Raw genomic sequence first — 21,815 nt, forward strand, 5'->3', positions numbered from 1 at the left:
GGGCCTCTTTACCACTAGGCTCAATTGGCGAGTGTGAGCGCGTCAAAGGCCAGGAAATAAAGAAGACTCGTGGCCGTGTGTATGTGTGTGTGTCTTCCTTTTAACTGCGTGAGTGACTTGCAGGGCACGTGTGAGGGTGGGGAAGTGTGTGAGGAAGTGTGTTTGCGTGCAGGTGCGTGAGAGTGAGGAAGTGTGCTAGAAAATGTGTGTGTGTGTGTGTGTGTGTGTGTGTGTGTGTGTGTGTGTGTGTGTGTGTGTGTGTGTGTGTGTGTGTGTCCAGGTGTGTGAGAGCGACGAAGTGAGGTCAGGAAGCGTTTTAGTTAGGGTGATAGAGTATGTGTGAGAAGTTGGGGTGATGGAGTGTGTGAGAAGTTAGGGTGATGGAGTGTGTAAGGAGTTAGGGTGATGGAGTGTGTAAGAAGTTAGGGTGATGGAAGCGTTTTAGTTAGGGTGATGGAGTGTGTGAGAAGTTAGGGTGATGGAGTGTGTAAGGAGTTAGGGTGATGGAGTGTGTAAGAAGTTAGGGTGATGGAGTTTGTAAGGAGTTAGGGTGATGGAGTGTGTAAGGAGTTAGGGTGATGGAGTGTGTAAGGAGTTAGGGTGATGGAGTGTGTGAAGAGTTAGGGTGATGGAGTGTATGAGGAGTCAGGGTGATGGAGTGTGTGAGGAGTTAGGGTGATGGAGTGTGTAAGAAGTTAGGGTGATGGAATGTGTAAGAAGTTATGGTGTGGGGTGTGAGGAGTAAGGGTGATTGAATGTGTAAGGAGTTAGGGTGATAGAGTGTGTGAAGAGTTAGGGTGATGGAGTGTATGAGGAGTCAGGGTGATGGAGTGTGTAAGGAGTTAGGGTGATGGAGTGTGTGAAGAGTTAGGGTGATGGAGTGTGTGAGGAGTTAGGGTGATGGAATGTGTGAGGAGTTAAGGTGATGGAGTGTGTGTGAGGAGTAAGGGTGAAGGAGTGTGTGAGGAGTTAGGGTGATGGAGTGTATGAGGAGTTAAGATGATAGAATGTGTGAGGAGTTAAGGTGATGAAGTGTGTGAAGAGTTAGGGTGTTGGAGTGTGTGAGGAGTTAAGGCGATGGAGTGTGTGAGGAGTTAGGGTGATGGAGTGTAGGGGAGTTAGGATGATAGGATGTTTGAGGAGTTAGGGTGATGGAATGTGTAAGGAGTTAGGGTGATGGAATGTGTAAGGAGTTAGGGTGATGGAATGTGTGAGAAGTTAGGGTGATGGAGTGTGTAAGAAGTTAGGGTGTGAAGTGTGAGGAGTTAGCGTGATGGAGCGTGTTGGAAGTTATGGATGTGGAGTGTGAGGAGTTAGGGTGATAGAGTGTGTATGAAGTTAGGGTGTGGAGTGTGAGGAGTTAGCGTGATGGAATGTGTGGGGAAAAACAAGTGTGCAAGAGAAAGTAACAGCGTGGAAATGAGGAAGTGGGTGGGAGTAAGAGGGCGTGTGCTGTGTGCTGGAAGAGTTTTTGCACCGTTATTTAGTGATATTATTTGCCTTCCTGATCGTAGTTCATACAGTGTTAGTATGTGCAATCGCATTCTTTCATCTGAGGGAACTACGCCAGCCGTAATAGCATAAAATTCCATGCGTCTTCTCTGTTATGTAGGAAAGAGTGTCCTTGGTTACTAGCAAAACCAGCCCTCCAATCTGACTACACCTTACCATCAACTGAAATAAGAAGGGGTTACATATCCTCGTCAGGTGAAAACAACCAACTATAGTTTCTCTTAGTTTCTCTTTTTCTTTTATGCACACTTTCGCTTCAGTATTGGTTTTATATTCATGTCATTTTCGTGTCATTTTCTCAGCGATCCGAGTTAGATTTTCTTACAACATTTTAGGCTTCGGCAATTTAATATCAGTTTTTCTTTTTCCTTTTTCTTACACTCAGTCTCATTCGTGATATTTGAATTCAGCGCCTTCTTCCAACCTTTGATATTACATTCTTTCTTGCCGGTGATAGCTTACAATAAACTGTATCGAAAATTTATCAGTCTTTCTGTCTGGCTACACCTTTCTGTCTGTTTGTCATATCATTTGTATCTCTTTCTATCTATCCACGTATACCTGTCTATCTCTTATCTCTATACCAGTCAGTCTATCTATCTATATGTATATCGGTAAGAGACGCCCTTTCCGACCTGATTACAAATCGTTCGTTAGATTACGTCAACAATAAACTAAAATAAAGTGTCATCGTGGCAAAAGGGTTAAGTCGTGAGGGGTTCGGCATTCTGTGGTGTATTAGCGGTACCTTTAGGCACTAGGGGTAGTCTCTCTCTCTCTCTCTCTCTCTCTCTCTCTCTCTCTCTCTCTCTCTCTCTCTCTCTCGATAATAATAATAATTTTTCTTCCACACACATTCCTCTTTTCCATTAACGCACTTTCATATAATTTTCGGTCAGCTAGATGGGTTTAAGTCATGCCCAGGGAGGTGTGTGTCAAAATTCAACCCGGTAGGTGCAGTGACTCTCGAGATATGGCAGGGCAGGTCTTTCATTATTTTGTTAATGACTATCAGATAAACTGCACTCATATTAATCCATTCTCTTCAGTGACGTAGTCCTCACTTAATTGCTGTTACTTTCAGAGGATATATTCAGTTCTGGACAGGCTTTTCGAACTGAATGGGTTAGATAATGCATTCAGTAAACCTTTCAATACAGAGGCGCTCTCCCAAGCAGAATAAGATTGTCAGGTTACTGCAAGAAACACACACACACACACACACACACCTGTTATGGAAATGTGTACCAACCGTCAAATTTATCGGTAAAGTTTTTTTTTTTTTTTTCGATAAACGATTATAAAAAATCTTGAAATCGAAAATGGCCATCAGAGTTATCTGCCTGCATTAATATATTTATAATGCGAGCATCTTGTATGGATAATCAGGCTCTGGTGCCACGTGCATTTTCACAGTTAGATTTGCCAAGTGACAGTTAGGAAATGAACTGTTAAATGGAGCGTAAAAAAGGTGGAGGTGTGGGTGGAGAATAGTAGACAGGATGGGCTGGGATGGTGGTATGTGGTGGGTAAGGGCAGAACGAGGTAACTGTGAAGACTGGTGTTGTACGAGGCATAGGTTGACCAAGAGCAGGATTTTTTTTTTTTTCCCCTCAGAAATATGAAGGTGAACAAGAGGGAGAGGGGTTTATGAAAAGAGTGGTGTGGGCAGAAAGAAGTGGGTGGGACGGACTACGATGGTGACGAGCGATGGTGCAAATGGGGCTAAGTAGTAAGCACCCATTAAAGTTAGTTGTTGTAGAGGCAGAATGGTATGTACGCGGTGGAGGTTGGTATAAGTTTCACCGCCACCAACAACAACAACAGTCACAACATCGGATAAACTCGTCTCTTACACGACGTCCCACAACGCAGGTAGTAATAAACGTCTGTCCTTATCTCTACAGCCACGACATTGAAGCTTAAAGGATAATTAAGTATCAGTATTATCACCAGCTCACGAAAACAACACCATTATTCCGATGATCGTGTCTGGCTTAATGAATGCTAACACTCAAAAGGCAAAAAGATAATTAAGCATCATCAATAATACAAATTAACTGAGCCATCACCACTATTCTGGCTATCCTGTCTGGCTGAAGGTTGATATACAGTAATTACTAACACAAGGGAAACTGAATCCCTGGTGACGTAACAGAGGAAGGTGTGTGTCGAGCTGCACCTCTACCGGATGTGAGGGAAAAGGACACATCTGGGTTTGGCGGGAGATTAGAATGTACGACATTCCGCTTAATGTACACAACTCCACCCAATCACCCCCCCCCAAAAAAAAAAAAAAAAAAAAAAAAGATAAGGCTTTACAATAATACCAGACGCCAAATTCCAAACGTCACTCAGTGTGACAACAACAAAACCAGCTTCTTACCTCTCTGTCACAGCTCACCACCACATCTTCCCGCAACTTTACAGGCATTTTCTCGAGGGCTGGTGTAAGCACCCAAACACCTCCCCAACATTTTAATCGCATGTTATTTCATACTATTACCTTTCTTTTCAATTCTGTTAATGTGACACAAGCTGCATGGACAATATTCAAGAAAGTATTAGCACGCCATACACAGAAATACTCCGTTAAGGAAGGTGCCAGAGAGCCTTCAAATCCCATCGTGGACAAAAGTACTGTATGATCCTTATGACTCTCCTTCCCACAGTCAAGCAGTCTATCTTTCTACCTCGTTTTCGTCCCTCCTCTCCGTATTTACCCTTCTCCACTTCTGTGTACTATCGTCATCAAAAGTCTTGTCACCTATACTGCCTCTCTCTTCATAGGCATCGCAAATCAGTCTGATGAATCCATAGCAGCCGATACTAATGACTGTTTGTCCACATACAAGTGTCTTTAGAGCCAGTTCCTGCGGCAGTTTTCTTAGTCCATGGTGACAGAGGCAAGACAGGCTACTGGACATTTTGTAGCCGGTAATACTATATCTGTGCACACACACACACACACACACACACACACACACACACACACACACACACACACACACACACACACACACACACACACACACACACACACACACACACACACACACACACACACACACACACACACACACACATACACTATACCTCACAAATTTATTGGTCGTACAAGCACCTTGCAGCCCTACAGGGCTGGTCAATACTTGTCCAAATAGCCATTTCTAAACCGTGTTTCGTTTTGCAGCAAGTACTCCTTCGGAGATGCTGTATTTTTGACGGAAATGCACCGCATCATTTTCCGTGTACGCATGATGAGTAGCTAATGGGGCCAGTTATTAGGGGCCAAAACACATCTTCAGAAAATTTCAATCTTTCAATCTGCATGAAACTGAAACTGGTCTATCTGGGGCTCAGTGCTTACCATCCTGCCAATTTTTACCCGTCCCGGCCCCGGAGTGGCTCGGGGACGGGTATTGTTTTCACTCGGTTTGTTTGTTTGTTTGCTTGTCTGTTAACAACTTTACGCGAAAACTACTGGTGCGATTTTGATGGGCTATGACCCTTTGATCATATTATTAAATATTTGGCCAAACTGGGCCAAGACCCAGGCTGTAGTCCCCAAAAATGTAAAAAAAAAAAAAAAAAAAAAAATATCGTTTTCTCGCCATAACTCCTTTCAAATTTGTCATATCGACATGAAAACAAACCATAAAGGTGCAACTTTCAAATCTGCATCCTATAACATGCCACATTACATCAGGGGGGTCACCCCCCCAGTTAGCGGTAGGGGGGTCAATGTCAAGTGGGTTGGGCCTAAAATTTCAAATGGGCATAAAATGGTCAATTTTCACCCATTTTGCTCCATATTTGATATGTGATATATCTGACTAGATATCCTGTTGTGTTTATACGTCAGCACTAAAATGACTGCCGGGGACGGGTTTGCTGTGCCGTGGCACCGCTTCTTGTTCCAGTTGTGGCTGCAACACACACACACACACACACACACACACACACACACACACACACACACACACACACACACACACTCTGCCAGGATTAGAGTACTGCACAGTACAAGAGCCTTGCTGCCCTATCGGGCTGCTAGCACTTGTCCAAATTACATCCATCTCCGAACCACACTTCGTCTTCAAGCAAGCGCTCACTTTGAAGCAAGTGCTTTACTTGTCCAAATGAGAGCAGTTTCTGAGCACTGCCACCACCACCACAGCTACAACCACCACCATCATCATCATAGCTACCTTCACCAACACCAACACCACAGTTACCACCACCACCGCCACCATCATCACAACAGTCACCACCACCGCCCCCACAGCTACCAACACCATCACCACCATCATTATCACAGCTACCACCACCACCACCACCACCACCACAACTACCACTTTCGTCACCACCATCATCACAGCTACCACCACCACCACAGCTACTACCTCGACCAACATCATTACCGTTACAGCTACCACCTCCATCAATGAAGTAAGCAGACTCCATACTTTCTTTACTCCTGCACAGTTGCTGACTTTATACATGAGTTTTATTCGCTCCTGTGTAGAGTAAAACTCTCAAATGTGGGGAAGCTCCTCACATGCAGCTCTTCTCAATGGGGTGGAGTCAAAGGCTTTTCGTCTTATTAACTCTCCTCCTCTTATTGGCTCCCTTCAATCTCTGTCTCTTCGCCGCACTGTTGCATCTTTATCTTTTTTCTATCGCTTCTTCAACAGACAGTGCTCCTCTGAACTGTCTGCTTGCATCCCTCCACTGCTACGGCGGGCACGTAGCGCCCATCCAGCAACAAACTCTCATTCCTTTTCTGTCCACCTCTCTCATGCAGAAGTTGTTACTCCCAGTCCTTCATGTATGCAACAGGTCAACTCTGGAACTGTCTCTCTCTGTATTTCCTACTGCCTATGATCTCCAGTCTTTCAAATGCAGTGTGTCCAGGCATCTCGAAATGAAGGAATCTTGAATTTGGCTCTCTGTGATCTTGTTTTTGTTTTTTCTTTTAGGAAACACTCTTGCTGGCTCCTGGCCTTTGCTTCCTTCTTCCTTACATAAAACACACACACACACACACACACACACACACACACACATACATCGAACTGTAGATGCACAACGCCTCTCTCTCTCTCTCTCTCTCTCTCTCTCTCCAAAGGCGCATGAAACTCCATAGAAATGCCCCTCCGCCTCTTCCATGTGAGCGTATTGTAACATCAATGGGGCAGTCATTACGGGCCAAAGCATCCTTTTAGAAAATATTAATCGACATCAAAGTGCAACTGGCCAATCTGGGATACAATCCCAACCGTCCTGCCAAACTTCATAAAAATCCCCTTTCCAGTTGTGGCTGCGCTACACACACACACACACACACACACACACACACACACACACACACACACACACACACACACACACACACACACACACACACACACACACACACACACACACACACACACACACACACACACAGGATTATAGAAATAGAGTTTTGCTGGCACTTCCTAACTTAAACGATATTATCCTCGTGTTCGATATTGATGCAGACTATTTCGTTATCAGACACATAAATAGAATACAAACGAATATCAATTAAAAAAAAAACCGCTATAAATGAAATGTTACGAAGACATCTATTTTTCCAGCGAGAATAATACTCTATGGTGCCACGGTGGAAATAACGTCAGGGGAGTGATAAACCAAGGTAATAATACTTCATACTAAAGGATATGAGTCAAACCTGGGTGTTCTGAGAGGTGGGGAGGGCCATAAAGGAAATGTTTGGGAGGCAGTTTATGATGCGTTGTTGTCTGCAGGACTTTTGTAAATGAAAATGATGAAAGAGTGAGATATAAACGTGGAAATGGTTATGAAAGGGTCTGTGTACAATACGAGAGAGAGAGAGAGAGAGAGAGAGAGAGAGAGAGAGAGAGAGAGAGAGAGAGAGAGAGAGAGAGAGAGAGAGAGAGAGAGAGAGAGAGAGAGAGAGAGAGAGAGAGAGAGAGAGAGAGAGAGAGAGAGAGAGAGAGAGAGAGAGAGAGAGAGAGAGACAGAGAGAGCACTGACGCTGTAAAAAATAAAACAAATAATTATTCGAACTTCGAGGAGGGCACTATGCTTGTGAACCATTCTGTGTCATTTCTCGGTGTGGGTGAGGTGTGTCTGTATGCTAATGCTACGACAAACGGACGTGACTCAAAACACACCACCTGCCATCTGCTTTGTCACTTACCAAGGCTTTCTTCACGTGTATTTTGAGATATGTATGTTACTTAGAAGACAAAGGGAGCTTTTTTTTTTTTTTTTTTAAGATGGGAACGATAATGAAGACACGACGGAAACGAGTGAGTAAACAGCTGTAATGTTGAGAAATTCTCTTTGTTTACTGGCACTCAGGATGCTCTAACGAGTATATTCATTAACATCTAATTAGACCCATGGCCTTTGTTATTTATGTCTTGGTATTATGTGTTGCAACATGGAACGCACTGACTTTCAGATTATAGCAATGATGGTAAAAGAGAAAAAAATACACAACGACTGAGTTTGTTTTCGATTACAATGATGAAGACAGGAGAACCATTAGCTGTTAGTTTATCTTGTCTTCCTTCTCTAAACAGTAACGTAGACGTCTGCATGTGTTAGGCGGTAAAGTGCTCTTATGAAGTTTCTGTTTTTTCTTTCTTTTTTTTTTCTTTCTTTTTTTTTTTAGAGAGAGAGAGAAGGGTTGTATAGTACCACAGAGACAGCAGTGTAATATATTATCTAAATGAAGCATTCGGAGATGGTAGTCAGACTTGTATGAAAAATTATTTGAAGCGCTTTAATGAAAAACAAAATATGCACAAACTGTAAGTGGGAGTGATGCCCGAGGGTCAATAATGGATGACAATTATATTTATAATAATAAAAGGTTAAATCGTGTGAATAATATTAATTAGACAAAAAACAATACCCTACGACTCGTATATGATATGACTGGAAAAAAAAAAAAGGAACAAACGTCCAAAATAAAAACGATACCGTATAGTGAACAAGAAAACATTTAGCGAAAAATAACGGTAAAATCAACAAAGAAAAGACATTATCCTCTGCGGCTATTCACTCCTCCCTGCGACCCCACTGAATATCCCAAACTAAACTCTGGCGGCAAAAAATTTAGAAAGCTTAAAACCAAATCCGGGAAGGTTATGAGGTCTGGCGGTGAGGTGTCTGATAAGGAGAGATGGCAGGAACAGAGACAGGCATGTGGAAAGTGGGCTAGGAACAGTGTCGAGAGTTTTGGCAAGAATACATAAATGTGGAAACAGCGAGGAAGAGACGTAATGATACAATAATACATGGAGAGTGGGATAAAGTGACAGTGACGGTGAGGTGTCTGAGAAGGAGAGTTGGGAGGGAGAGGGAGAGGCGTGAGGAATGTGGGCTAGTAACACTGCAGAGAGTTGGGGCAAGAAAAGGAAAGTGTGAAAACAGTGAGGGAGAGGCGTGATGATGCAAAAATACACCCAAGATGTGGATAAAATGCGGGACGGTGATGACGACGTGTCTGGATAAGGTGAGCTGGGTGGGACAGGAGGGAGTCGTATTCTAAGTTGCTTTGGAGATCTCGTAACACACTTTTCTTAATAATTTATTCTTCACACTACATCTCAATACCGTCTTGTATGTTAATAATGAGAACTGCGTTGACAGTAAAACAATGATAAGGCGTAATATGCAAAATAAGTCGCTAAGGAAGAGATGCTACAAAGTCTCCTATGTCAGTCAGAATACAGCCCGGGACATGCGTGTAAATAATGGGCTGGAAAAACTGTGAAGATTTGGGCTTGGAATAAGAATAAGAAAACAAGAAAACACCGACGGAATGGGATGACGAATCCTCACTGACATTTAAAAAAAAAAAAAAAAAAAAAGAGAGAGACAAAAAGGCGAGTTCATCGACAGTGACCTGCGTTGCTCCTTACAAGCTTCAAAAGGGGTTAAATTAGTGGGCGTGTTGAGCAAAGCATGAGGTGGGCTGGGCGGGATGTGTGGTGTGTCGTGGAGCTGGAGGTGGAATGCATGCCCTTTGAAAATGGATGCTGTTGGATTAGTAGTTTCAGTTCAGTGAAGGTTATTTCAAAATATCTTCCAAGAATGAAAAAGCCGGGATTAAGGAATGGTTGGGACGAACTGGAAGTGTAGTGTGGGGTGAGAAAGTGACACGAGAGGATACCCTATTGAAAGAAAGAAAGAAAGAAAGAAAAGCTGTCGAGTTAATGTTTTGAGTGCAGTGAAGGAGTACTTTCTGAACAAGATAGGGTCGCATTGCTCACATTTACCTGGTCTTGGGACGCAGGTAAAAAGTGAGACAATTATGAAGGATTTTAGGAGAAAATAAAGGCAGTCACACATTTAAGCAGGTTATGTACTTGGATACACAAGGAATAGTGTCAAGCAAAATGGTTACTGCAATCATTCATTTTTCATCTAGCACTCAAAATACTTTGCTCCATCCAACAAACTGCACAATTCTTACTGGCTTAGCTAATATTTGTTATTTATGTGACACATTTCGGGAAGTAAGATTTCTTTCCAAAGAAATACTCGTAACTCTTGTTATATGCAACTCGTGTTATGTGCAACTCTTGTTATGTGCAACTCTTTACAGTCTTCATCTATCTGCAGCAATTTTATTCGTCTCATTTCAGTTGCTTCTGTTGAATCCACAAGGTGCTCTTAATTGGTTCATTCATAAATATATACATACGGTACATAAATACAAATACACACACACACATTATATATATATATATATATATATATATATATATATATATATTCCGATTCTGGGCATAGGCTTCACAGCTTGCTATCAAGGCCCAGCAGTCCTCCTACATACCATATACCTCTACATGTCACCACTTCGGCGCTAACACCCACTGTCCATATTGAGTACATGCTAGGGCTGTCTCATACAGGACTGCTGTATTGGTATTTGCGGGGGTACTTTTACATGTCGGCGGGTCTTCTGGTAGATCAGTAAAGCTTGATTTAATGAAATTCAAATCCTTAAACTGTTCCCTGTCCCAGCGGGGATTTGAACCTGGGTCCGTTAGGACTGCAGGCTACCTCTCTACCGACTGAGCCACCACCTCCCCCCATATATATATATATATATATATATATATATATATATATATATATATATATATATATATATATATATATATATATATATATATATATATATACGATTACACTTGGCTCACAGACTACACACACATCCAAAGCCACTACAACACTACAGTTACACTTACAAGCACTTCTCACCCTACATACAATCTCTACCAGACAGCTTAAGCCACTCGGTAGAGATACATTGGCTTTATCGTCCCTACTTCGGTCGGGATAGTCCGGTCCTGTTATATATATATATATATATATATATATATATATATATATATATATATATATATATATATATATATATAGATAGATAGATAGATAGATAGATAGATATTGTACGTTCCTGACTGGGAATCGAACCCTGGACCTCTTAGAAGTCAGGCACTTATAACACTCGACCATGGCGTGATGAAAGCTGTGACAACCAAATTTTTTTTGACGAACCAAGTAAATCCATTATGGGAGGATATATTTCAGTCACAACACATTAGGATCATTTCATAGCCCAACATAACTTGGCAAGTGACAGCTTTTTATCACGCCGTGGTCGAAAGGTATCAGTGCCTGACTTCTATCTCAGAGGTCCAGGGTTCGATTCCCAGTCAGGAGCGTACAAATATATTTGTACACACGCGTGTTATGTGTGTCTCTTCAATACATACATATATATATATATATAGAGAGAGAGAGAGAGAGAGAGAGAATCAGTAAAGATTCAATGAAAGTCGGCAATAGACGTACAGTAATAAATCAGGAAGAGTGGTGTTGGGTTCAGGAGTCAAGGAGTGTTGGGGTGATGAGTCAAGGAAAGTCAGAATGGATATAAGTACGTGTAGTCTCGGAGCCAGTCAGGCGTGGGAGACAATGATAATTTCTGTGGGAGTCAGAGTGGGGTGAGTGAGCAGGAGATGGAGAGAAACAGAAAAGCTCGAAGAAAACAAAGGATCTATCTATATCTATCTATCTACCTATCTATATGGGTGAGTGTGTAGAATAAGGCAAGTAGAAATGATGTAGCATATAATGGGATTCTTCTTTGTCAGCAATCTACGGTAGAATAAGCAAGAACCGAAAGACTACGATAAACCACTAAATGATCATTAAGGCCTAATTGTTGATGCCTCAGAACTGCGTTGATGTAGACCATTATCCAGTACAGCTGAGAGACTGAATGCAAGCATATATACTGTGTATATATATATATACTGTATATATATATATATATATATATATATATATATATATATATATATATATATATATATATATATATAGATATATGTGTGTGTGTGTGTGTGTGTGTGTGTGTGTGTGTGTGTGTGTGTGTGTGTGTGTGTGTATGTATTTAGAGAGAGAGAGAGAGAGAGAGAGAGAGAGAGAGAGAGAGAGAGAGATACCTGCAGCGTTGGTGAAGGGTGGGCCTTATTAGCACTCATGTGAAGGGAGGGGGCTAGGGGACCAAGGGGAGGAAAAAGAGGAGGAAGAAGGTAGGGGAAGGAAAGCAGGAGGAAGGGGATGAGGGTGAGGAAAGAAAGCAGCAAGGAGGAAGGAAAGGAAAGGAAAATAGAAAGGAAGGAAGATACAGGGATGGAAGAGAGAGATTGGAGGATGGACGAAAGACGGAGTGAAAGCAGAAGAAAAGAAGAGGAATAATTGAAGGAAGGAGGATCTAGAGAGGAGAGGAAGAAGTAAAGTACAAGGAAGAATAATCGGCGAAAAAAGCGAGGAAAGGCCTGGAGAAGAGAGGGTAAAGAAAGGGGATGAGGGGGAGGAAGAAAAGGGGCACGTAGGAAGTATGAAAAGAAAGAAACGATGGAGAGAAGGAAAGAGAGAGATAAAGAGATAAGAAGAAAAGGGCTACAGAGAGAGAGAGAGAGAGAGAGAGAGAGAGAGAGAGAGAGAGAGAGAGAGAGAGAGAGAGAGTTAGTCTAGAGGAGGGAGGGATAAGAAGAGAGATGGTAGAAGTAGGATTAGTTGAAGCGTAAAAGGAGAAAAATGCAGTGAGGCAGGTAAGGAGAGAGGGAGGGAGGGCCTGATGGGGGTGAGGGGTGAAGGGGGGTGAGGAGGAGGAGCAGGAAGGGTAAAAAAGAAGGAAGAGGAAGAGGGAGAAGAGGAAGAGGGGAAAAGGGGGAGGGGAGATGAACAGATGGGCATAAACAAAAGTGGAGAACAAGATGAGGAAGAGAAGGAGAAGGAAAGGGAGAAGAGGAGTAGGGGAAGGAGAGGTAGTAGAAGAAGCAGGAGAAGGAAAACAGTTACAGAAAGAAAGTGGAAGAACAAGGGAGGATGAAGAAGAGGTCTAAGAAGATAATATGTGAAGGAATAAGATGAGTGAAAAGGAGATGGAAAAGTAAGGTATAGAGAGGGAAAGAGGGGGGGAGGGAGAACAAATGTATGACAAGTAGTGAAGATAGGAAAGGAGGAACAGATGATTAGGGAGAATGATGTAGAAGGGTAAGTTGTGATGGATGAAGAGGCTAGAACGGAGATGAGGGAGGAAAAGGAGCGGAGGGGAGGAGAGGGTAGGATGAAAGGAGGGGGAAGAAAAGTAAGATTTGGAGGTGGTTGAGGGGAGAAATGAGGGGGAAAACTGAAGAATATACATTGTGAAAAAGTAATAAGGAAAAGATGGGGATGTGAAGAAAGAGGACAGAAGAAGAGAGATTGAGATAAGATGACATAGAAGCAATCATTTATCATTATCCTCCCTCCCTTCATTTCCTCCTCCTCCTCATCATCATCATCATTCTGACCTTTTTCTCATCTAACGATAAAGGGAGGTTGGGTCCAGAAGCAAGGAAAAAGAAAGCTCGAACGAGAAGTACTAACAACAACAGGCAATTAAACGGCTGCTCATTCTTTCGTGAGTATTGTTGTTATATTGTACACTGAACATTATTCTGGGTGACGTCAGAGAACCTTTTTCAGGCGAGGGAAAGTCCCAGCAGCCAAATGATCCAGCGCAAAGGAAGTAGGAAAGAAGAAAGATAGAACAACGAGAAGGGGAAAAACGAAGGTAAAGGAATCGTGGGAAATCCCAAGCAAGGATAGAATCATGGGAAAATAAATATAAAAACAAGCACTAACTCCTGCACCTTGAGTTTTTATATTAATCATGTTGCCGTATGACGATATATATTTTTTTTTCTGGGGAGGTCTTTCATGGCAAAGGGGTTTAATGGAGAATGGTTTTAAGACCCTCACTGCCATAGATGATGATGGAATGGGACGCCTTCGCCTGGTGGTATCGACATGACCATGCGGTGGAGTTGTCCAGCCATGTAAACGTCCCCCAACCCCCTCCCTTTGCCTCGAAAGGAGGATGGTGATTGCAGAAGGGCAATTTCGGCATCCCACCGATTTCACATTCATATAAGTCTGAGATTGCTGCTGCTGCTGCTGCCACTACTACTACTACTAGTACTACTACTAGTACTACTACTACTAATAGTAGTAGTACTTCTAATGCTACTGCTACTACTACAACTACTTTTTCTATTGCTACTACTACTACTACTATGGTAGGCTTTCCAGGGTAAAATCGCTTGGAAAGACCAAGAATAAAATTAAAGCGCGCCATTGAACTGAAGTGATTAAAAAGGCAGAAAGATGATCAGACTGAAGAGAAAATCAAAACAGTCCAGACTAATAAAGGAAAGAACGAAAGCGAAGGAACGCAGAGAGAGAGAGAGAGAGAGAGAGAGAGAGAGAGAGAGAGAGAGAGAGAGAGAGGACAGTTAAGAAATGTGAGGAAGACAGAGACAAAGAATACACCAAGAAAGGAGAATGAGAAGAGGATAAGCGGTGACCAGAGAAAAAAACTACGAAAAGCAGTAGGCTAATATAATGCAATGAAATGAGAAGAGATGAGGCAAAAGACACCAGACGAGGAAAAGAGATGATAAATGCGATAATAAGTGCTGATGAAAAGAGCAAAGAGAGGAGGAAAACGTTGAGAAGGTCGATGACAGGAAAGGGGGGGAAAAAAAAAAGAGGCTAATAAAATTCCTGTGGACGTCCATTATTTCCATGATATTAGGTGCGTGCATTCCGCGGTGACCACAAACCAGGCCCTCGTTATCCATCCCAGAGAGAGAGAGAGAGAGAGAGAGAGAGATGGGGCTGTGTGTGTGTGTGTGTGTGTGTGTGTGTGTGTGTGTGTGTGTGTGTGTGTGTGTGTGTGTGTGTGTGTGTGAAGCTGTGTGAGTTGAGGAGAGGAGTGTAAATGTTGTGACTAGGTTGTATGAGGAGTGTGCACGAGAGGCAGGGAAGGGGTGAGTGTGTTGGGAGGGGTGTGTGTGTGTGTATACGATGGCAGGAGTTTGCGTGGGAAGTGTGTTGAGGGAAGGGAAGGGTGCGTGAGAGAGGGCGGGAGGGAGAGGGGAGGGGAAAAAGAAGGAGGGGAGAAGTGGGGGGAAAGAGGGAGAGGAGAGGGGAGAAAAAGGGAGGAAGAGGGGGGGTGTGAAAGGGAGGGAGAGGGGGAAGCGTGCAAGAGGGAGGGGAAAGGGGGGAAGGGTGCATGGGGAGGGGAAGGGATGGCTACAAGAACGAGGGGGAGGGGTGGGGTGCGAGAGGGAGGGAGAGGGGAGGAGAAAAAGAGGGTGGGAGGGGGAAGGTGTGCAAGAGGGGGAGAAGAGATGGGAAAAGGGGGGAGAGAGGAGGGGAAAAAGAGAGTGGGAGAGGGGAGAGGAAAAAAAGGGTTGGAGAGGGAAGGTGTGCAAGACAGGGAGAAGGGATGGGAAGAGGGAAGGAGAGAGGAAGAATACAAGAGAGAAAGGGAGAAGAGGGAGGGAGGGGAGGGTGCAAGAGAGAAGGAGAGGGGAGGGGAGAAAGACGGAGGGAGAGAGGCGGGGAGAAAGAGAGAGGGAGAGGGGAGGGGAGAAAGAGAGAGGGGGGAAGGGAGAAAGAGAGAGGGAAAGAGAAGGGAAGAAAGAGAGGGGAAATGTGAGCATTAGGGGAGAGACTGTGTGTGTGTTGAGGGGGTTATGAGTGTGTGTCTACAGAATGAGTGCACATATGTGTGTATTGAATACATGTATGAAGAATACACATGTGTTTCCGTACATAGGGTGAAGGTATGTTTATAAATGTGTAGACGGAGAGTGTGAGTATAGAATGAGAGTAAGTGTATGCGTATGCATGTAAAAAAATACGAGTATGTGCATGTGTTTGTATAGAGTAAAAATTTATGTATGTGGCCATACTGGTATGTGCATTTATGTACATTTGTGTGTGTGTGTGTGTGTGTGTGTGTGTGTGTGTGTGTGTGTGTGTGTGTGTGTGTGTGTGTGTGTGTGTGTGTGTGTGGTGTGCATACATGTGTGAGAAGCCAACTCGCCATCCTCATGTGATTCATCTTTGTGTTTATGTCCCCGTGTGCTGACTGCTGAGTGTGATGGTGGGTGGCGGCTGGGTGTGCTGAGTGTGCTGAGTAAGGTGCGTCTTGACCCGGTGAGGAGTGAGGGTGGCCATGGAGTGGTGACTGGAGTTCTGTGTATTGTGAGTGTGGTAGGTGATGTGGTGGGTGAGTGGATGCGGTGGGTAGGTGAGTGAGTGAGTAAGTGGTGAATGTAATTGGTGTGTGTTGAGTGTGAGATAAGTGTGGTATGGGTGGTATTTGAGTGGTGAGTGAGTATGCTGAGTAGGGTGGGTGTGACATTGTGATAAGTGGCCGTGGTGAGTGAATGAATGATGACTATTTGGTGAAAGAATCATATCCACATATTTGATATTTGTTGTCAGTGGTTATGTGTGATGTGTGGGTGGTGAGTGGATGTGGTGAATGAGTGAGGGGGGGAAGTGGTTTCATTTGGTGTGTGTTGTGGTTTGGGTTATGACTGTGATGACTGGGTAGCGGGGGTATTTTATGTGCGTTTTATGACGGCGTGGTGAGGAAGAGTAGTGAGTGAGTGAGTGGCGATTGCAATAGAAGTGTATTATGTGTGAGAGGTGAGCCAGTGTGTTATAAATGAATGGAACAGTCATGGGCTATGGCTGAACAAGCGTGAAGATAAATGAGATATGATTAAGAAGGGGAGGGACAGGGATGAACAAAGAGGGAAGTGTGAGAGAAACAGAAATAGGAATGATGGTGATAGAGAAAATTTGGAAGAGGAATGGAACTGTGATGGAGGAAGGGTGAAACAGGTTGCATAAAAGTAGGGTGAAGAAAAACAAGAACGAATATGAAATTGATGGTAAAATGACTGAATCAAGGGCAAGGCGGAGAAAGTATAATAAACAAAGAGAGTGAACGGAGTGTGGAGGTGTTGGATCAAGAATGGAACACGGCTGAAATAAAAGTGGAAGAGGACATAAACTGAAAGCGGATGGGATAAGAAAAATGGTGAACAATGAAAGTAACATGTGTAACATAAAGGAAGAATAAACATACGAACATAAGAGGAAACTGCAGAAAGCCGGCTATCCCTTACTAGGTAGCTTATGTCTGAGGGTATGAGCAGACTACGAGATTAACAGGAGGATAACAAACTGGAAAAGGAGAGTGGGTGAGAGAAACATAAGGTGGAACCGGGGTAAAATATAAACGAGAAAGAGAAAAACGATGAGAAACAGAGATAAAAGAGGATAACATAAAAGATAGTCGAGGGTTAACAGAGGTGCAAAAAGAGGGATATGGATGTTATAGGCATAAAAAAGTGAAGGAAGTGTATGAAACACACAGACTGGGACGAGGGTGGAATAGGGGTGGAAGAGGGAGAGGACAGCGGTGGAAAAGGGGAGGGGGGACTGCGGTGGAAAAGAGGCAAGACAGGTGTGGAAGAGGGGAGAGGATTGGAGTAGAAGAGGGACAGAAGTGGAAGAGGGGAGAGGGCAGGGGAAGAAGAAAGGCAGGATAAGGGTAGAAGAGGGGCAGGACAGGGGTAGATAAGGGGCAGGACAGGTGGGGAAGAGCGGTAGGACAAGACTGGAAATAAGTAGGGAGTGGGGTGGAAGAGGGGAGAGGATAAGGGTGAAAGAAGAGGAGGACCCAGGTAGGAAGAGGGGAGTGGATAAAGGAGAAAGAAGGAGAAGACAAGGGTGGTAGTTAAGAGAGGAGATGGATGGCACAGGTGAAGAAAAACGGGGAAACAAAGGTGGAAGAGGAGAGAGTAGAAGAGGGGACAGGGGTGAGAGGACAGGGTGTTGGTGTGTAAGGCAGCCAGGTGTAGTGACTAATAATACCTACACTTGGTAACACACCCTCCCTCTCCTCTCAGTACCACACCCTCTTTTCCCTCCCCCTCAGAACAACATGGCTTCCTAACTCTCTTTCTGTGTGTGTGTGTGTGTGTGTGTGTGTGTGTGTGTGTGTGTGTGTGTGTGTGTGTGTGTGTGTCTTACATTCCAAATCCTACTTCCCTATCCCCATCCTCTCCCAGCATCTCATTATAGTTCCTTCATCGGTATTCTCAACATTACCCCATCATATGCCCCTTTATATTCCCCCCAGCTTCTCCCATCCCCATTTCCTCTGCAATTAATGACTCACCATTCATCATTCATCTCAGGCTTCTTGGTACCACACACACCTCACTCATCACCCCATGCCTTTTACTCACCGCCTCCCCCCACACCCATCCATCTCTCTCCTGTCAACATCCCACTATCCCCCTTCACCCTTTTCTCCCCCATCCCTCTCAGCTTTCTATTTCATTCCGTTCCTCCTTCCCATCTCTATCACCCTATTCGCTTTTCTCACTCAGCTCCCTCACTCCCATCCATCTCTCTCTCCCGTCAGTACCCCAATATATTTAACTCTCATCTCCCCAAATAAGTTCTTCCTGTCAAATCCCAGTATCCCTCAGTCACCTTCTCCCCCATTCATCTCAGCTTTTCATCCCATCCCCATCCATTCTCCTTGTCAACACCTCAACATTCTTCATTCACCCTTTTCTCCCCCATCCCCCCTACCCCACCCCCATCCCTTCTCCCTGTCAACACCTCAGTATTCCTCATTCACCTCCTCCCCATTCTCTCAATCTCATCCCCATCCCTTCTCCCCATCTCTATACTTTCCATCACCCGCTCCATTCAGCACCCCACTATACTCTCACTCCCACCCCCTCTCCCCTCCCAGCAGCCTATTCACAGCCGGAAATAATTGTTCCTCACCGCTTAGTTTAATTTCCAGTAGGTTTCGTCCCTCCCACAGGTTCTCGCACACGATTGTCTCCCTGGCAAACGATGACCAAGCGAAGATAATCAAAACGGGGAAAAAGAAACTCGTAAATCCACAACATAAAACCAGCCATTCTTTTTGGATTTTGGTTTATGTACTGTGGAAAAATTATACCCACCTGTGTAGTGTGTTATTTTGACGTGGGTATGGGTAGGCCAGGTGGGTGTGGGTAGGGCGGGTGGGCAAGAAGGGGTGGGCAATTAGTGTTGGACACCTGGGCAGGTAGGGCTGACGTACCCCACAGGCCGCATTCACCACACTGCCGCCCCGACGCATCCCTCCCTACCTCCCTGCCTCTGCCTCTCCCTGGCTCTCCCACTGTCTGCCTCGCTCCCTGCCTCCCTATTTAGTTCTCTCTCTCTCTCTCTCTCTCTATCGTCCGACCATCACCTTTCTGTTTCCTTTCTTCTTTCTTCTTCACTCCTTTCCTTTCTGCCTTCTCAAGACCTGGCTCTTGCCTCCTACCTCCCTAACTATTACGGTACCTTCCTGTCTACCTCGTTCCCTTCCCCCCCCCCCGCTTATTTTACTTCTTTCCTTCCTGTCTACATATAACTGTCCATTCCTTCTACTTCCCTTTCTGGCTTTCCTGCTGTCTGTCTCACTGCCTGCCACTCCTTATTTCAGTTCTTTCTTTCAAACTTGCTCATTACGTCTCACTGCTTCCCTTCTCTTTTTCATTACTTAAAGTCATGTATGACTCGTTCACTTCCTCCCTCCTTATTTTACTCATTTCCCTGCTGTCTGCTCACTGCCTGCGTCTGCCTCTTTCCTCCCTTCCTATTCCATTCTCTCCCTTCTACATGTCTCTCTTACCTTCCTGTAGAGGCCAGTTCCTTCCTTTAGCTCTCGCTGTCTGGCTCTCTGCCCCCCCTCCATATTTCACCCCTAACTTTGTTTGTTCACTACCTACCTTTACCTTCTACATCCTTGCCCATTTCACTCCTTACCTTCCAGCCTGCCTCACTACCTGTCTGTTGTGAAGCGTTTTTGCTGCCATCCCTTTGACTTGCTTCATACATTCCCTACTTATCCCATTCGGTATCTTGCTCTACCCTCGGCTATTGTTCCTCATCAACGTCTTTCTTACTGTCTGCCTACCCTACATTCTGTCTGTCATATCCTTACCTACCTTACACTCTGCCTGCCTCACTCGCTGCCTGCCTTACATTATGTCTGCCTCACTCGCTGCCTATCTCACACTCCTTCTGCCTCACTCCCTGTGTACCCTATTCTTCCTGCGTCACTCCCTACTACCTTAGACTCCATCTATCCCACTCCTTGTCTACCTTCCTTCATTTACTGTCTGCCGTACATTTCGTTTGTCTCATTCTCTGCCTGCCTTACACTCAGTCTGCCTCACTTCCTGCCTGCATTACACAGCGTCTGTCTCACTCTCTGCCTACCTAACATTCAGTCTTACACTCCGTTTGCCTCACTGCCTGCCTACCTTACTCCATCCCCTCTGCCTGCCTTGCCACCCTCATGCTTCGTCTCACATACCCTCGTACCTCACTCCTTGATGCCTTGGCTATCTCATGGCTTCCTGTTTAGCTCTCTGCTCTCCCACTCTCTCCCTCTGTCTGTCTCTGTCTGTCACACACATTTTTCAGTCTTATTTACGTGCTGCTCTCTCTCTCTCTCTCTCTTTCTTTCTCTCTCTCTCTCATTTTTCAGTCTTATTTACGTGCTGCTGTCTCACCCTTCCCCCCTCCCCCTCCTCTCTCTCTCTCTCTCTCTCTCTCTCTCACAGTTTCACATTTTCAGATGTGGGAGTAACTTTAGCAGCGGCCATGTCTCAAGTTTGTCTCTCGCTAACTTTTTTCAGACGTGAAGTTTCATTTCCGTAGACTTTTGCGACTCCTCATATTAATGCCCCGAAGATCCCGCATTCTCTATATTTTCTAGTATTTTTGTAATTGCTCAGTTCTGTTTACGTGCTGTTGTCGTAGTCCCCCCCCCCTTTTTTTTTATTTGTTTCGTTTCCTACTTTACTTCATCCTCGCAGAAGTATTTCCTTCTGCTTGGGTCCTTCCCTTTTTATGTCTTCTTGTTTAACTTCCTGTCGGTCTGCTTTCTTCCCCTTCTGTCTTAAATATCTCCAACCAACTTGCCTTCTCATTTGTCTCCGCCTATCTCATTGCCTCCCTGTCTACCCTACCCACTTGTTTCCTTGCCTACTTTAACTATTTGCTTCCTTGCCTACCTTACCTACTTGTCTCGCTGCTTACCCTACTCACGTCTCCTTGCTTACACTACCCATGTGCCTCCCTGCCTACCCCACCCGCATGCTTCCTTGCCTATCCTACCCATGTGCCTCCCTGCCTACTCTACACACACATCTTCCTTCCTACCCTACCCACATACCTCCTTGCCTGCTGTACCGACCTTAGCCTAAAACATAAGTAATTACTGCTCCTAAGAGTCCTTGATAACACCACCACTTCCGAATCCTCTTATCTATTTTATCTCTCTCATTTATTCTGCTGCTACTTACATATCTGAAAGCACACGTTCCTGGGCTAGGGTATGGCGTGTGTTGGATGTGTGTTGGGCGGAGTTGGGCGGGCTGGTTGGGCGGGCTGGGCGTGCAGGTAGTCCTCTCGGTACACAGTCCTGAGCACAACTGGCGGACGGCGGGCGGTGAGACACTGGCGGGGGGAGGGGGAAGGAAAGGGAGGGAGAGGAGGAGGGGCTGCTGGGTATTAAGGGAGGGAGGAAAGGAGGGATTGGAGGAAGGGGTGGGGGAAGGAGGAGGAGGAGGAGTAGGAAGAAGTACACAGGAATGAGGGAAGAAGTAGAAGAGAGAGGAAGAAGCTGGGGATGGAGAAAGGAAGGGTGAAATAGAAGTGAATGGGATCGGGCTTGGAGGGAAGAGGTGAGGGAGGGATTGGAGGAAGGGAGAAGGGGTGTGCACCATAGAGGTAGGACACCTCTATGGTGTGCACAGACTAAAAAGTACAAAGGAGTA

General features: G+C 44.7%; 1 protein-coding gene across 1 annotated transcript in view; it reads right to left on the reverse strand.

Moving 5' to 3' along the window:
- The window catches only part of LOC145414094 (uncharacterized), a 153,162-nt gene extending 131,707 nt beyond the window's left edge, over nucleotides 1-21,455 (reverse strand). The window contains exon 1 of the mRNA XM_080283654.1: nucleotides 21,342-21,455. Within this exon, the coding sequence (XP_080139780.1) occupies nucleotides 21,342-21,343 (2 nt within the window). The 5' untranslated portion in view covers nucleotides 21,344-21,455. The remainder of the gene's footprint in view (nucleotides 1-21,341) is intronic.
- Between the last annotated feature and the right edge of the window lie 360 nt (nucleotides 21,456-21,815).

The sequence above is a fragment of the Coenobita brevimanus genome, chromosome 98, assembly GCF_032717465.1.
Source record: "Coenobita brevimanus isolate Jiangsu-jjx chromosome 98, ASM3271746v2, whole genome shotgun sequence".
Taxonomy (NCBI): domain Eukaryota; kingdom Metazoa; phylum Arthropoda; class Malacostraca; order Decapoda; family Coenobitidae; genus Coenobita; species Coenobita brevimanus.